This window comes from Ruditapes philippinarum, unplaced genomic scaffold (genome assembly GCF_026571515.1).
Source record: "Ruditapes philippinarum isolate M1 unplaced genomic scaffold, ASM2657151v2 ctg5148_1_1_1_1, whole genome shotgun sequence".
NCBI lineage: Eukaryota > Metazoa > Mollusca > Bivalvia > Venerida > Veneridae > Ruditapes > Ruditapes philippinarum.
Genome location: NW_026856680.1, coordinates 37,801 through 55,067, shown reverse-complemented (window position 1 = coordinate 55,067; position 17,267 = coordinate 37,801). Strand labels below are relative to the sequence as shown.

The window sequence follows — 17,267 nt, the reverse complement described above, 5'->3', positions numbered from 1 at the left end:
TGATTTTTTTTAATTATTTTATTTCATTTTCATTTTTTTTAAAGTTCTATTCAATCCTGATACAATGTACTGTGTAGCATGTTCAACGAATAATAAAATATAATGGTTAAATTTGAGTTAACTTCATGGATAAAAATAGAATTGTACCAAAGAAGATGTATTCAGTTCAACGAGGTATTTATGTTTGTTTTTGATTTTATTTTGTTAATATTTTTGTTTCTGGTTTATTTTTTTAACTCAATATTTTTGTTTTTGGTTGGTTGTTTCAGTGCTGTGAAAAATCGTTTTATACTGAAAATACGGAAAATGAAATTACGCTTTTTATTTCATCAATATTTCTCAATATGTTTTTCATAAGTATATAATAAATATCTATTTGTTTCGTTACATTTGTTTTTTTTTTTAATTTTGCTACCTTTATGTCAAATAACGTAACTTTCATCACTTATTTCTCTTCGTGATAAGCAACTTATATACACGGTAATTAACTAATTTACATTATTACATTAATTACATTATTGTAACATTATTTAACACCTGGTTGCAACTTCTAAAGAAGACAGATTAAAAATACCACATATAGATTACAGTAAAGGCTTTAAGCAGCACGCCTCCAGATTCATCCTAATTTTCAATTCATGAAAATGTTTAATATGTATTTAAAAGTAAAATTTTGTAAAGTGAACAAAAGAAAGTAATTGACACGTGGCTGTCAGCACTAATGATCAACGTAAATTACAAAAAAGGAGATCAAAATATGCGAAAATAGCCCTTACTGCGTTAGTAACGCAGTAGAAATATGGTGATATATACTGCAAAATCAGTCATTAATTGCACACAAGATATGAATTATCACTTGAATCTTTATTTTTTTCATTTTCTTAAAATCTTAGCACATTTTTCGGAAGTTTAATTTTCTTGAAATATTTTGGCTCATCTGTTGGCACGCAGCCTTAAAAACACCATACATTGGTTTATGTTTATTGGTTTAACAGTCGGATAAAGTGGAAATATTTTTCTGGTTAATGCCGAAAAAAAAGAACACATATTGTTTAAAGAATAGCTTATAAACCCCATATATTATAAAGTCCGTCCGTCTGTACGTCCGTTAAAATTTTTCTTTTACTTTAATAAGTCCGTCCGTCTGTACGTCCGTTCACATTTTTCTTTTACATTAATCAGTTTTGTTCATTTTCGCATTGTCAGGGTAAGCCTCATTCTTGTTTAAAAATTGTTTTATATCGTTTTAGACTTACAGTACAAACAAATCGACACACATTTGATTTTTTAAGTTCAGACGCCTCTCACTGGATTTCTATCTAGATATTTCTGTTGTTGACAAATGAGAAATTCGTTTTTTAAAATGCACTTTGCAGAACTGTTTGTGAAGAATGAGTTGGGCAAGGAAAGACTTACAGTTCCGCTTGAATCGTATGACATCGGTTGTTAGCCCTTTGCCTCCAGATCACATAGTAAATGGACAGAATCACATGTTGACAAAAATGAAGAAAACATCGAAGGAGAAATACAAGAAGTTGTTTAAGTTGATAGTATTGACGGCCATACCGACACTTATTGTAATAACACAAAGTGTGGTGAACCTCAATGAGGATTATCAGGTACTTAAACTCCGTCAGAAAAAAAAAGCTTAATTGTAATTTCTTTCGTCCTTGATTAAAAAAACAACAACAACACATTTTCTACAAAGGTATCTTTACTATGTAGAAAATATATATAACTTTAGGGGCCCGACTGCCCCTTTATTACCATATAGGGGCATTAAGATTTGTATTAAATCACCCATATCTGATTCTGCATGCCTTTGGTCTGAAAATGTGTTTAATTTTCTTTGCTACATCGTTTAAATTTGGTGTTTCTGTTACAAAGACAGTTATGATGTTTAATACACGAGTGACTTCTTTCAGATGTATCACGCCAATCGTATTGTCAAAGAAGGCATACAACAAACCATTACAATTAGTGACGTCATCCATCAGGTACAGATAGAAAGAGGGACGTCGGCACTTTATGTCACATCAAATGGCGACCCCTTTGTAAGACAGCGATTGGTGACGTATTACGGCCACACGGACGTAGCCATTACGTCACTTTCTACGGTTTCTCTCTCTTTAAATCTTAGCAATTTAAAGATTACTGCGGAATACCAACTACAAGAATATATAGCAGTGTTTCGACAAAACCTACAGCCAGAAAACACCACATTGAACGCTGTTATACAGTTTTACACAGAGATAAATGTGAAACTTATTGAACTTATGTCTGATAGGGTCAGAATGAAGAGACCGTTTAGTTTCTGGACTGAATTAGCTGCGTATCAGCTCATCATTGCTAGTAAAGAAGAGGCGGGGATCGAACGGGCTTTAGGGAGCACATACTTTGCCAGAGGTATGCTTTAAAATTCTATTCTCTAGTCTATGCTAGTACCTCAAGTTCTGCATACCCGTTCCATGAGAACAATTCCTAGTGAAATACTTTCATTATTCGTTATTTTTGGCTTGTCAGACCTACTTAAAACTTCATGACATGAAATTGTCTTTTCTTGAAAATTTATATAACATTTTAGTGTTGTTTCAATTTGATTCGTTTGAAGTTTATGAATTAGTTTATATATATGTATTTGGAATTAAATCATTGTATAGTTTTTCACAATAGGATTTCGCAAACACATGGAAGGTTCAAGCGGTGAATATAACCATTGTGGAAGCAGTCACTGTAAGGTTTTTACACCTGGTGTCGGTACAGGCCCATATATCCAGCTCGAAGGTAACTATTTGCAGCAGTAACGAGGCTCTGTCGAGTTTTCGCTTAAAGTTGCCTGAGAGCTAGATATTCCTGCCTGTGACGACAGCCGATGTATGATTCTTTTTCTTGCATATTACATGCAAGTCATATTTTGGAAAGAAATAAAGAAAACTAATATTTTCATGTTGCAATTCATTTCATAAAAGGCATGCGGGAATGACGTCAATGTAAGCATGCGACTTGTCTAACACGGGGTGCAATACAGGTATATTAAGCACCGTGGTAAACTGTAGATAATCTTGTCTGATATGCAAGAAAATTTTCCTCCATCACTTATCTCGTACAGTTTGATTCGTCATGACATGTCAATGGTAGATTGATAATTAACAGATGAAGGAAGTATAATAAATTCTGGTTGATGATCATTTCTCGTACCTGTCTAGAATTATTGACATGTTTTAGGTGCTCTTCCGGTCCATGATCTTCTGTGGTATAATGAAAAGAACGTTTTGGGACTAACTCTTCTTGACCAGGGGCTGAAATTCTCCGCGCATGCGAAGGACCTTCTTCGTTCATCAATCAGTGGTACAAACTTAGTTGAAAGTTTATCAAATATGAGAGAGGACATTAGAAACAATACATTGAGTGGACCCTCTATTCATTACAGTACTCTTTGGTTTGATAACATGACGACATATATAGATATTCTGAAATACGTTCAAGAAAGTCTGGCCTCGAGTATAGTCAAGGTAATTGTTTGGGTTTTCTTTCGTTTTTTCTTCTTTTATATTGTTGGGGGGATGTTGCTTTTTTAATATATCCGGCATAACTTGATAATTAACAATGTAAAAAAACGACTTTTCTCGGTGCTAGAGCCTGAATAATTTAATTAAGTTAAAGTTCACAAAAGGCAGTTGTTATCTTAAATTTCATATTAGAAGTATGTGTCTTGGACAGTTACCTCCTATTATGCACTTAGATAAATGTATGAAATTTCGACACATTCCCTTTGGTAGTTTTGGAGATACCGACCTGCACGCATAAACTTTACCAAAGTGTGACAGCGGCGCCGACATCAACGCCAACGCCTGGGAGAGTACAATAGCTTTCCCAATTGTTCGCATAGTAGTGCTTAATACGAAAACTAATTTGTTAAACTAATACATGTTTGCAGATATTTCTCTTCTGACAGTTTAAGGTTGGAAATTTGGCTCTAATTTTTTTTATTCTAAAAGAGAAACGAACAATTAAAAGTAAAGATGAAATACTTTGTTGAATTTTTTTTCAGAGCGCTAATGAAGATATTAGTCATCTTAAGAATCAACTAATAGCAAGTAGTGTACAGTTGTGTGTTGCGGTTATCATGATGCCTGTGGTTCTTGTTCTTGTTAGAAACATTGTTAACATTTCTAGTAAGCTCAAGGAACGGACGTTTGATTTGGAGGAAGAAAAACAACAAACGGAAAAGCTTCTGACTGAATTAGAAGACGAACGTAAACGAACGGAAGCACTGTTGCATCAGCTCCTACCAAAGTCGGTTGCTACAACTCTTATGGAAAATGGAAGTGTTGATCCGGAGTCGTTTAGTTCAGTGACAATAATGTTTTCAGATGTTGTGGGATTTACGAAGATAGCAAGGTGAGTCTTCTTTTGACATCTTGTCGTCTTGTCTGTGATATACAGACTTCATAACATCTAACTCTCATTTCATTTTTTTATTCTATTTCCGCAAATTATTTTCTCGTTTAGGGCACACACATTCTCTTAATAGGGACCATACGCCGCTTTTTATGGAATGACATGTACTTGTCACAGGCTCCAGAATAACCGCCGCAAAACACATCAGCGGTTTTCTGAATTAAAAATTTAGCCGTTTTCGTATTAGAAGTTGAATCCTGCTTTAGTCGGTGCTAGTGGGCATGGACGGTTGCTTGCAATTACCACCAGCGTCCGTGAATAGGTTCATTCAAACCGAATCTGCAACATTTTCATTCTTGTAGTCTTTTGGAGTCCTTAAGGGATATCTTTATGTAAATGTATAATTGTTTATTTTGATTTGTTCACACTCTTACAATTATAATATAAGCTTGAAAAGTGTTTAACAAACTCCATTTTATTTCTCGTATTATTTGTTTTTGTAATCATTGACCTCAGGCATGGAGGGATAAAAATTGTATACTGCTTCAGTCGGTGCAACTGGGTGCCGGCGATGTTGTACTGTTACATCATCTCTCAATCAAATGAATTCTGCAATTTTTACATATGCAAATTGTTTTTCAATGCATTCAAATTATCATACCTCTCCGTTTCCGTTACTTACTATGTTAGTAACTAACAGCAAAGATGGTATCAGTATTGATGTTCATGTTGTAACGCTTGCTGATACACTTTTATATATTTCTCCCTAAACAAAAATAGCTCAAGCACGCCGATGGAAGTCGTCCAAATGCTGAACAAACTGTATAAGATTATGGATGGACATGTGGAAAGATTCGATGTATACAAAGTGGAAACTATTGGTAAATACCAGATATTGATTTTAGACTTGTATCAAAAAGATTTAAGAAGAAAACAATCATATATGTCCTTGTCGAACTTTTTGTATTCTTTCACGAACTCTTTGTAGTCTTTCAAAATAATATCAAAAATAAAGAGTTAACAACAACCTAGATTAATAAAACGATTACCAGCTTGAATTTATGTTTGTCCGACTGTATAAGCTTATAGACATACTTTTAAATCCATCTTTACCCACCCAACTAGTACAGAGAAATTCGTGTACAGTTTCTGGCTGAAGAAAAAAAACTGCTCTTCCCTGACTGGATGATGTACCAATGCGACTAGCGATTCTTAGATGACTTGTCCGGTGCGTTAGTCACTCGACCTTGCAATTATTTAAGTGTTAGTATTATTGTCTTAGTATGGCCTTTTCATTATCATGTCCTGGTCATAGTTGAATGTCTAAACCATGTCTAGGTGATTCCGTTATAATATGTCAGTGCAATTCGGTTCATTGACTTCCTTACTGGGTATGTCTAATGAATATAACTAACTGAATTGTATAATTGGCGAAATGACATACTTTTTCCCAACATTATAAGTACTATAATTAGTACTGACTGATTGCCCTTGAACCATAACAGAAATTCTTTTAAGTATTTATTCGGTTTACTTTGTCATTTAATCAGCTTGCAGTTATTTGACACAGTTTTAACAATTTTTTTGGAACATTTATGTTCCGCGAATCTTTAAATTCATGCTCATTATGATTGTTTTTAAACCGTCTTATGGCTTTTATTTAAATGTTTAATGTATGAGTAACTGTCTCAAAACGTGATCACATCTCTAAAATCGTCTGTAAGTTTAATCGAAAACAATATATAATTGGGCAATTTGCTATCTTAAAGCGACAATTATCTGACAAATATCACTAATGTTTTATGTATTGTACTGGTTTCTAGGAGTCGCTGAAACAACGGGGTATCAACACGACCCTTATCTAAGCGTTGAATGGAACGCCGTTGATGACCGCTTTTGAAGATTTTATGTTTTTATTTATGCTTTTTATGCCACCGCAGCATCTGCGATGCGGTGGCATATAGCGATTCACCTGTGTGTTTGTTTGTGTGTGTGTGTGTGTGTGTTATATAGATTATATAGTGAACTTAAAAAATCTTCTTGTGAAAAACCAGTAGTCCAATTTCAACCAAACTTGGCAGGATTGATCCTTGGGTGAAGGGCTTCCAAAGTTGTTCAAAGAATTTCGTTCCATGCAGAAATCTGGTTGCCATGGCAACCAAAAGGAATAATAAGAATAAATTAAAAAAATCTTCTTGTAAAGACCCAAAAGGCCTATAGCTTAGATATTTTGCATAAGGTATTGTCTGGTAGACCTCTACCAAGATTGTTCAAATTAAAGCCCAGGGTTCAAAATCGGCCCCGCCCCAGGGGTCATTGATTTTCACTATATGTACATATAGTAAAAACTTAAAATACCTTCTTGTAAAGACCCAAAAGGCCTAGAGCTTAGATATTTTGCATAAGGCATTGTCTGGTAGACCCTTACCAAGATTGCTCAAATTATAGCCCTGGGGTCAAAATCGGCCCCGCCCCGGGGGTCATTGATTTTCACTTTATGTACATATAGTAAAAACTTAAAATACCTTCTTGTAAAGACCCAAAAGGCCTAGAGCTTAGATATTTTGCATAAGGCATTGTCTGGTAGATGCTTACCAAGATTGCTCAAATTATAGCCCTGGGGTCAAAATCGGCCCCGCCCGGGGGGTCATTGATTTTCACTATATGTACATATAGTAAAAACTTAAAATACCTTCTTGTAAACACCCAAAAGGCCTAGAGCTTAGATATTTTGCATAAGGCATTGTCTGGTAGACCTCTACCTAGATTGTTCAAATTATAGCCCTGGGATCAAAATGGCCCTCCCCGGGGGTCATTGGTTTTCCTTATATGTATATAGTAAACACTTATAGTAAAAACTTGTGCAAGTGGTTAGATATTTTGCATGAAACATTGTGAAGTGAACTTCTAGCAAGATTGTTCAAATTATAGCCCTGTGGTCAAAATTGTAAATATAGTAAAAAATCAAAAAATCTTATTGTCTGAAGGTACATGGCTTAGAGCTTTGATATTTGTTAAATGATATCATCTATAGGTACTCTACCAAAAGTTGTTCAAATTTTGCCTCTAGTGTCAAAATTAGCCCCGCCCCCGGGGCCATAGGTTTTCCTTATATGTATATAGTAAAAACTTAAAAAATCATATTCTCTAAATTTTTAATGGCTAGAGTTAAGATATTTTGCATGAAACATTATGTAGTGAACCTCTAGCAAGATTGTACAAATTATAGCCTTGGGGTCAAAATTGGTTCGCCCGGGGGTCATTGTTTTTCATTATTTACATGTAGTAAAAAAATAAAAAAATATTTTTGTCTGAAGGTACAAGGCATAAAGCTTTGATGTCTGCTATATAATATCATCTATAGGTCCTCTACCACAGTTGTTCAAATTTTTCCCCTGGTGTCAAAATTGGCCCTGCCCAGGGGGCAGTGATTCTCATTATGTACACATAGTAAAAACAAAAAATAAAACAAATTAATGTTTTCTGAATAGGAGAAAGCTACAGCTTAGATATTTGACTTGAAATGTTGTTTGGTGGACCTGTATCAAGATTGTTTTGAATTAAACCCTTGGGTCCAAAATTTTGCCTTGCCCGAGGGGACAGTGACCTACTTTCTTGTCCTTTGATGTACAGCAATGAAATTTTGACCATGTGCACAGTTTTAGTTGTAAAATTGAACTTTGATATCAGGTGAATTAGATTTTGATGATGTGACCTACTTTCTTGTCCTTTGATGTACAGCTATGAAATTTGAACCATATGCACAGATTAAGATGTAAAGTGAACTTTGATTTCAGCTGACCTAGATTTTGACAAAGTGTCTTACTATGATGTCCTTTGATGTAGTCATGAAATTTAGGCTGTGTGAAATATGACCTTCATCACCAAATTCACTAGACCTGAGTGCAATGATATATTCCTACTGTGATCTTTTATTGAGTTAACAACAGATTTAACCACTAATCTGGTAATAAGAATTAGATAGGTCAGGGATCTATGCATTATGACAATCTTCAAAATTGAATAGAAACAAAAAAATCTGTTCCTACACTACTATTAAGTGTTGTATTAATGCGGTGGCATAGCATTTTTCTCAAATGCAATCTTGTTTACATTACATTTGTCTGTTTCATACACAACGGGTGCTAATCTTTCAATTATTCTTTGGCAGGTGATGCATATATGGTCGCGTCTGGGTTACCGAAACGAAATGGGGAGAACCACGTGGCGGAAATTGCGGAACTTTCTATTTCCCTGCAAACTGAACGTCTGCTGATACCACACAGAGACAATGAAGCTATACATTTACGTATAGGGTTTAACACTGGTAAGTCAGAGATTTACAATAGCGGTTGACTCTGGTAAGTAAGGGAATTATCTATAGTGTTTAACATATATGGTTTAATTCACATTCAGGGTTGAATACTGGTAAGTCAGGGCTTTGTGTATAGGGTTTAACTCTGGTAAGTCAGGGATTCGCGTAAAAGGTTGAACTCTGGTAAGCCGGGGATTCGCGTAAAGGGTTGTACACTGGTAGGTCAGGGATTTACATATAGGGTTTAACACTGACCAGTAAGTCGGGGATTGAAACGTGTTTTGTTAAAGGTTTAGTAGCATACATTTATTTGTTCTTTTTCATGAACTTTATTGAAATTGTTTTAGACCTCCTGAAATCATCAAGTGTCTTTCCTCAATTCCAAATGCTCCTTTGTTTTGAATAGTCTTTTTATTGTGTCTTTGTTTTGTTTTTATTATCATTATTTGTAGTTGTTTTATCCTTTTTTATGCAAATATTATTCGTAAACTATGATATCAAATAAAATAAAAACTTACCTTTTTGCACTGCATAATAACGTATGAGAAAAATGATCAAGTTTTGTTTTGCTTAAAGCATCGGCTTACCAACAAAGATAAAAAACTGATCTTAAAATAATTGTTTTAAGGAAAACCTTTATGCTGATTCCATCAAACAAATACATCAATCAAACTTATCGACATACCTTATTGACACTGATAAAAGACATTGAAAGAACATTTGATATCATATTTTTGCAATTAATGACAAATCCGACCTTGATTTATATGCTAAGTATCTATTTCATAGAGTGTTTAAAGCGTAGTTAAGAACCATCAGCTTACGTACGTATATAATTCTTTTAGCAGTCGAAAACAAGCAACAATATCTGGTGATTACGGTAGTAATGATTTGCGTCGAACGGGTTAGACCTAACTGGGCATATATGATCGGTATTAGAAATGTAGGCTTAATTAAAAACTTATAAACCCAATTCTCGTCATTATGATGGAAAAAAAATCAATGTGCAAATCTAATTTTTTTCTAGATGTAATTAATAGCTATTTGTACTTCACAACCTTTGAAAATCAGTACAATTAGAATGTTTTTGGTTTATAGTACATTTATTTCTTTACTTGCAATCTATTTTTATGGCGTTTCACGTTAAGACGGACATATTTTGTATCAGTAAAAGTGCTTAGTTGAAGGGTTTTGTGTCTAAAGATCGACAGCCAAACACCGACACGACTTAAAGCCGACTTTTCAAAAGCGGTTTGTCGATAGTCGTCGGTTATTTTGTTGGGTCTTTTGTCTTGTCGGTCTTTGGTTGCAATGCCTTAGTTCTTATTTCTTTCTTTAAAAAAAAAAAAAAAAAAAAAAGAATTTTCAAGTAATAAAGTTGCAAAAGTTTCAACAAAATATTTTTGTAAATTATCCATGAATACTTGTCCTAAAATATATACATGTATTACAAAAACCAAAAACCAACCCATAAATAAACAGTATTTTCGTACCAGTTAGATACTGTGTATTGCATATCCTTAACGTGATATAAATTACCGTTGTTTTTAAGTACATCTACTCCATGTGACCGAAAAGAAAATTATACAACTTGAATTTCATTGATAAAGTGTTGAATTTCATTGATAAAGTGCTCGGCAGCAAAATGTGCTCGTAGTTGTACTAGCTATACTTCATTGAATTGCGTCGACTTGCAATAAATGCTACCATGATTCCGTTTCTACAGTGTTTACTGTCTTCCCGTTCAATCACTTACTGAATGGCCTTGCGTAACACACCTTAAATGCTAATTCTGACAATTATTAGCAAAACAAAAACAACTTGTAACAAAGTTTCTTCGTCATGAGAGTGTGTTAGAATTTCGATCAAATATCGGAAAATTGGAAAATGAAGAGTTCTTTTATTGTCCTTAACCACTTCCATCATCTTAAGGTGTTGGAAATGCATCTGAGAATGGTAAAGAACATGTCGATTTTAGCTCAAACTTTAACCTTGATAATAACTTCTTAAGTTATAAGTGTGTTGTCTTCATGCTTGGCCACAGCAACCCTTGGGACAAGACCTTTAATAAGATCAGACTTGACCATCATTCATAATTTACCTTGACCTGCAAGGTCAAATGTCTAAATTTTACTTAAATTTTGCCGACTTCTGCTATTAATGAACGGATTGTCCTCAAACTTGAACATAACAATCTTCAAGGACAGACCTTAACGTTACCCAGACAGACCTTTACTTTCACAAACAAAGGGAGACACAGGCAAAATTTTCATTTCTTAGTTTTGAAATTTTCATTCATTATTCTGTAAATGTCCTCAAAATGAATACACTAAACAGTCAAAGGAACAAAACTTTTCTCCATATAAAGAATAAAATGGTGTTTTCCTAACTTGACCCGCGTGGGTCAGGTTAGAGCGCTAAAATTTCACAATGGTTGTCACTCTGTACTCTGGAAACGTTAAAAAACATGTCAAATCAATTACTAAGACTTGTTTTAATCATACAATATCCACAATATTTGTTATTGTAACTTCCAGGGTTTGTTCAAATTGCATGACTTGTTTTTAAACTATTCGGTGATTCTGTTCGCGTCAAAATTTCGTTCAACATATATAGATATATTTTAACTTCAAACCCAAAATATATAGAATTTATACAGAAATTCATGTTGGGACTTTAAGAAATGTCATTTTAGGGTGATTTGAGTACAGAAAATCATTTTTATATTTTTGCCATTATTTTGCCTGAGTATCCCTTTAATGAACTTGACCTTTAAGGCCAAATTATCGAGTTTTTGTTTTTTGTTTGTTTGTTTTTTTGTTTTTGGGGGTTTTTTGTTGTTGTTTTTTTTTTTGTAACTGGTTATAACTTTCTTATCAGTGAATGGATTAATTTCATTTGTAGTCAAAACATTGCTTATTTTAAGACCTTCATGAATGAGAGACTCAAATTGACATTGGCTCATTGGTGACCTTGACCTTGAAGGTTAAATTATTAAATTTTCGCTGTAATTATCTGTAACTTGGTCTATCTTCATACATAAACAAAACAACCTTTTGGACAAAACCTTCTATAAGGTTGAACTGACCTTGACCTTGAGTGTTAAATGACCTTGACCATTTAGGTCAAATTGTTGAATTTTGGTTAAGTTTGTGTGGATTTGATTTAAACGTGGACAAAACAAGACTTGATAACCAACAACATTTTGAATAATTTAGATGTGACCTTAATCTAAAATTGACCTTGACCGTCAAGGTCAAATTAATGAAATTCTCTTGTACTTGTTTGTAACTGGCTCTATCTTTATAATTCATAAATGGATTAACTTCATATAAAGCCGAAAAATTCTTAAGGACATGACCTTTATATACATTAAACTCAAATTGACCTTGACTTATTATGGACTTGACTAAAATGGTTAAATTATTGAATTTCCACCAATTTTTTTCTATTATTGACTGAAACTTGATAATTGATAAATGGATTATCTTCATTTTTGGACAAAACAACCGTTTGGACAAGACCTTCTTAAAGATTTAACTGACCTTAAACTAGAGCTTTAAATGACCTTGCCAATCAAGTTTAAATTATTGAATTTTGGTTAAAGTGTCATAATTTTGTTATTTACGTACGAATTTGATTTATACTTGGACAACACAAGACTTTCTACTAATGATTCAGGTGTGACCATCTATGATTGACCTTGACCGTCAAGGTCAAATTAATAAAATTCGCTTATTTTATCCTTTAACTATTAAGTATGACCATGGGCATAGTTTAAGGTGAAAATTGAAGTTTAATTGCAGCTGACCTAGATTTTGACCTAGTGACCTTATTTCTTATCCTTTGATGTACAGCTTCGAAATTTGAACAATGTGCATAGTTTTAGATGTAAAATTGAACTTTGATATCAGCTGAGTGGCTTGGTAGGAGAAGGGGGAAAGTACTAGACTAACCCATTCAACAATACCACCAGTGTGATGTTTTATACATGGGTATGCTAGTTCTTAAAAAAAATAAACAGAAATTTTCTCTGGTTACAGGTCCATGTGTTGCCGGTGTTGTCGGTATAAGAATGCCCAGGTATTGTATATTTGGAGACACTGTCAATACTGCATCCAGAATGGAATCAACCGGCTTACGTAAGTTTTGAATAATATTATTCAGCTAGAAATTAAGGTTGATTACTTATTTCTCTTTTTCGTTGGAATTTACGTTGCACCAACACAGTGAAGGTCATGTGGCGACTTTCCAGATCTACTAGTTGAGAAAAATCTCAGGTGCTCTTCCATGCATTATATTTTAGGCACAAAAGGGCAACTGAATAGAACCACCGACGTTCCGTAAGCTACTTGAATAACTTCTTCGTGGAAAAATCCAATGTCCATGTGACGGGGGTTCTTACCCATAGCGGTGAGGGGCAAATGGATTGAAGCGAACGATCTTAGATACTTGGCCACGGACGTTCGTCAATTTTACAGCCGCTTAGTATTTCATTAAAGCAAAATTGGATTTTTTTGACTCCTTATATAATTGTTATACCAAGTTATTGGACAATCAACTAACATTAAGATTTATTAAACATTCGCCGTCAATGTTCCGTATCTTTTTAAAAAAAGTACTTTTTTAAATTGTACATTACAATATTGTTCTTTGTTAAACATTTATGTATTTATTTCTGATATGAGTTATAATAACTGTACAAAGTGACGTCACAGATAATAAAATTGATCCATAGAATATTGACTGCATTTAGTAATTTCTCGTGCGTATATTCCAGCTTTTAAAATACAGATGACACAATCAAGCGCTGACAAATTATTACGTTTGGGACGCTTCATAATTTCAAAAAGAGGAGAAGTTGTTGTCAAGGTATTGTATTATTGCAGTCCTGTGAAGAAGTTGTTATATATCTCTGGTGTATTCCAATGCTTTAATTTGTTGAAGATTAAATATAACTTCAGTCGGTGCTATGGGACGTAAAATATGTCGCTCTCAATCAAACCATTCTGCAATATTCAATTTTAAACTTCATTTTCATTACTCTCAAGCGCTACAGCTATTTTATGAACTATTTAAATCATGGCGTTGAAGTCATGTTGTCGTTTATTAACCTATTTTCATACTGTATCTAGGGACAACAAGTATCTTATACAATATGGAAGGAAGGGTGGCATTTAATGAACGCGTTCCTACCAGCAAAGAAATAGCGAAAGTAATTATGAACTTCACCGAACACTGTTATACACAGTTTTACATCCCACAAAGTTTAATTGGACATAACGCCATAATTAAATGCCTGTTTCAAGAAAAAAGTTTGAAAATAATGCAAATGATTCGAAATTTTAAAAATATGTACTTATTAAAGATGAATATATAAATGTACAAACTTGTAAGATATCATTTTTTATTCATAATAACTGTATGTGAACATTACTTTGCATTTCAGGGCAAAGGTGTCATGGTTACTTATTGGCTGGAGGGAAAGGCTTTACCATAACTATCCATAACAAGACTGAATAACCATCCGTAACGAGTTATGATAACCATCCATAACAAGCCAGAAAAAAAAAACATCCATAACAAGTCATAATAACCATCCTTAACAAGCCAGAAAAAGACCGCAAGAAGTTAGAAGAACCATCCATAACAATACAGAATATCAATCCATTATAAGTCAGAATAGCTATCCATAACAAATCAGAATAACCATCCATTACAAGTCAGAATAGCCATCCATAACAAATCAGTATAACCATCCATTACAAGTCAGAATAGACATCCATAACAAATTAGAATAACCATCCATAACAAGCCAGAAAAAAAAACATCCATTACAGGTCAGAATAACCATCCATAACAAGACAGAATAACCATCGGTAACAAGTCAGAATAACTATCAATAACAAGCCAGAAAAGCTGAATAAAACTAAACTTGGAGACGACTATGAACGTATATTTTAGCCTTGTGTCAGACATGTGAATTAAAGGGACTTATATCAAATCAACGAACTTCTGTAAATATATAGTAGACTATGTGCCTATATTGTTACTTCATTTGATTCGTCCGCGTATTGTTATTTCAGGGGATTGATATGGTTGTATGCAGCCATTTTGACTCAGCTGGATGCTTGTCCATATTTGAATTTAGGTGATGTCAGGTCAATGTGACGTAAGTGGATACATGGGCACATTTATGTAAACGTATCAGTTGATGTGCACATATTCTAGAATCATCTTCTAATGCATGCACATGAGAATACCGGAAGTTGTGCGCACATGAACAGCTTATTCTGTGCATACTTTGACAACAGTGCAGTGTATACGTGCGCACATATCCGTATTTGTTTGCATATTTTTTGTACGAGAGGCTATGTTTACCTAAAAGCATCATCGTTTTCTAAACTCACATTATGACGTCAGCACATTAATTATCGTTGTCGTCACTATTATCATGATGTCATATACTTCAAATAATTCATTTACCTTTAATGTTCGTTAGCCATTCCATTGCATCCAAAGATCAATTGTTTCGTCTGTGTTACACGAAATATATGAATTTGTCGGGAAAATAAAATGTGCTCAAAGTATATTTAGAGAAGATTTTATCTGTAATATTGTACTTATATGATTATGTAATAAATGTGCCTTTTGTCACTTATTGATGATTGTTTAGATGGCGTAGTTCATAAATCCGTATCGACCAAAAAAGATTTTATTTTCTTATTTTTCTTTCCTTTTATAGGTTGGTTATTTTTACATTATTCAGACCGAATTTCCTTTGTAATGGGGGTATACTGGAATCAGCTTGTCCGTCCGGCCGTCCGGCTGCTTGTCCGCCCAATAACTTAAGAATCCTTTGACCCACAAACTTCATATTTGGCATGGAGGTTTGTCACGATTAGTGGATGACCCCTATTGATTTTGAGGTCACCATGTCAAAGGTCAAGGTCACAGAAGCATTGACTTCAAAAAGCTTGTCCGCCCAATAACTAAAGAATCTTTTGACCCACAGTCTTCATATTTGGCATAGTGGTTAGTCACGATTAGTAGATGACCCCTATTGATTTTGAGGTCACCAGGTCAAAGGTCAAGGTCAAAGGGGCATTGACTTCAAAAAGCTTGTCCGCCCAATAACTTAAGAATCCATTTTCCCACAGTCTTCATATTTGGCCTGAAGGTAGTCACGATTAGCGGATGACCCCTATCGATTTTGAGGTCAAAGGTCAAGGTCACAGTGGCATTGACTTCAAAAAAACTTGTCCGCCCAATAACTTAAGAATCCTTTGACCCACAGACTTCATATTTGGCATGGAAGTTAGTCACGATTAGTAGATGACCTCTACCGAATTTGAGGTCACCAGGTCAAAGTTCAAACACAGGGGCCTTGACTTCAAAAAGCTTGTTGCCCAATAACTTAAAAATCCTTTGACCCACAGTCTTCATATTTGGCATGGAGGTTGATCATGACCATAAAGTGACCCCTATTGATTGAAGTCACTGGGTCAAAGGTCAAGGGGGCCTTGACTAAAAAAAGCTTGTCCGCTCAATTGTTTTAGAATGCTTTGGTCAACAGTCTTCATATTTGGTATTGAGGTTGTTTATTACTAGTAGATGACCTCTTTTGATTTTAAGGTGACTGTGTCAAGGTCACAGGGATTTTACTTTAATAAGCTTGTCTGCTCAAATGCTTAAGAATGTCTGTCCGCAGTTTATTGATTTTGACATTTTCACATTTGAAGCATGTAGAATAAATAACTTAGAATACATAACTTAGCAATGCACTGGCTTAGCAACCTCAGATTTTGAAGGGAGGTTGTCTTTGAGCTCTCAATGGTCACTGTTGATTCTGACAAAGTGGTATGCGGGGGTATACACGCCATGACAGTGGCAGTTCTAGTTAAGTTCTAATCCCCAATCTTAGAGAACTCGGGTCAAGTGACCGCTCGTGTCCAAAAATAATGCTCGGTAGGAGACATTCAAAACCAAACCAAACAAGTTTGTTTTTCTGTCCATTGCAAGCTTTGTATATTCAGGTCATTTCTTTCTGTTGATATGTAATAGAAAGAGCATCGAAGCACGAAGCTATCTAATTTGTACGAGGGGGCGTAGCCCCCCGAGTATTAATCAGATTGCCGAGTGTTTTGATGCTCTTTCTGTCAAACATAAAACACGTTCCCTGTTGTCACAATATGAAACCCCAGAAAAAAGTAACCAATGAACGAGCATCTGAATGATAATTATGATATTTCTATCGCTTTCCCTTTCTCTGCCGTCACAATATGTAAACCCCGGACAAAATGAACCAATCAATGGGCATGCTCTGCAGTGCGGGTAACTAATACCTGCACTCCAGTTAACGCACTGTGCATGTATATGTATTAGCCTGGGTTACCTGCCCTTACCATTTCATTATCTTGTGCAGAGTACGCTGGGAACCAGATTAGTATATGTATACGATTTAACTCGTTCACATTTTCAACAGCAAGGTCCCCAAACTATGATACAAGATATATTTAATTGACAGTATGTATTGCATTGACAGTTTTGT

The 17,267-nt window shown here is 34.5% G+C and overlaps 1 protein-coding gene across 1 annotated transcript; it reads left to right on the top strand.

Moving 5' to 3' along the window:
• Positions 1-1,379: 1,379 nt before the first annotated feature.
• LOC132747315 (uncharacterized) lies at positions 1,380-15,414 on the top strand. The gene is made up of 9 exons (XM_060736663.1): positions 1,380-1,619; positions 1,926-2,406; positions 3,226-3,512; positions 4,052-4,401; positions 5,182-5,282; positions 8,573-8,728; positions 12,760-12,858; positions 13,497-13,588; positions 14,166-15,414. Exons 1-9 carry the CDS (start codon positions 1,392-1,394, stop codon positions 14,214-14,216), a joined length of 1,845 nt encoding a protein of 614 aa, XP_060592646.1. The 5' UTR covers positions 1,380-1,391; the 3' UTR covers positions 14,217-15,414.
• Positions 15,415-17,267: the final 1,853 nt, after the last annotated feature.

Coding starts and splice junctions, on each gene's coding strand:
- LOC132747315 (XM_060736663.1), top strand. CDS start 1,392: ATGAGTTGGGCAAGGAAAGACTTACAGTTCCGCTTGAATCGTATGACA. Junction 1,620..1,925: donor ACCTCAATGAGGATTATCAG/GTACTTAAACTC, acceptor GACTTCTTTCAG/ATGTATCACGCCAATCGTAT. Junction 3,513..4,051: donor TGGCCTCGAGTATAGTCAAG/GTAATTGTTTGG, acceptor ATTTTTTTTCAG/AGCGCTAATGAAGATATTAG.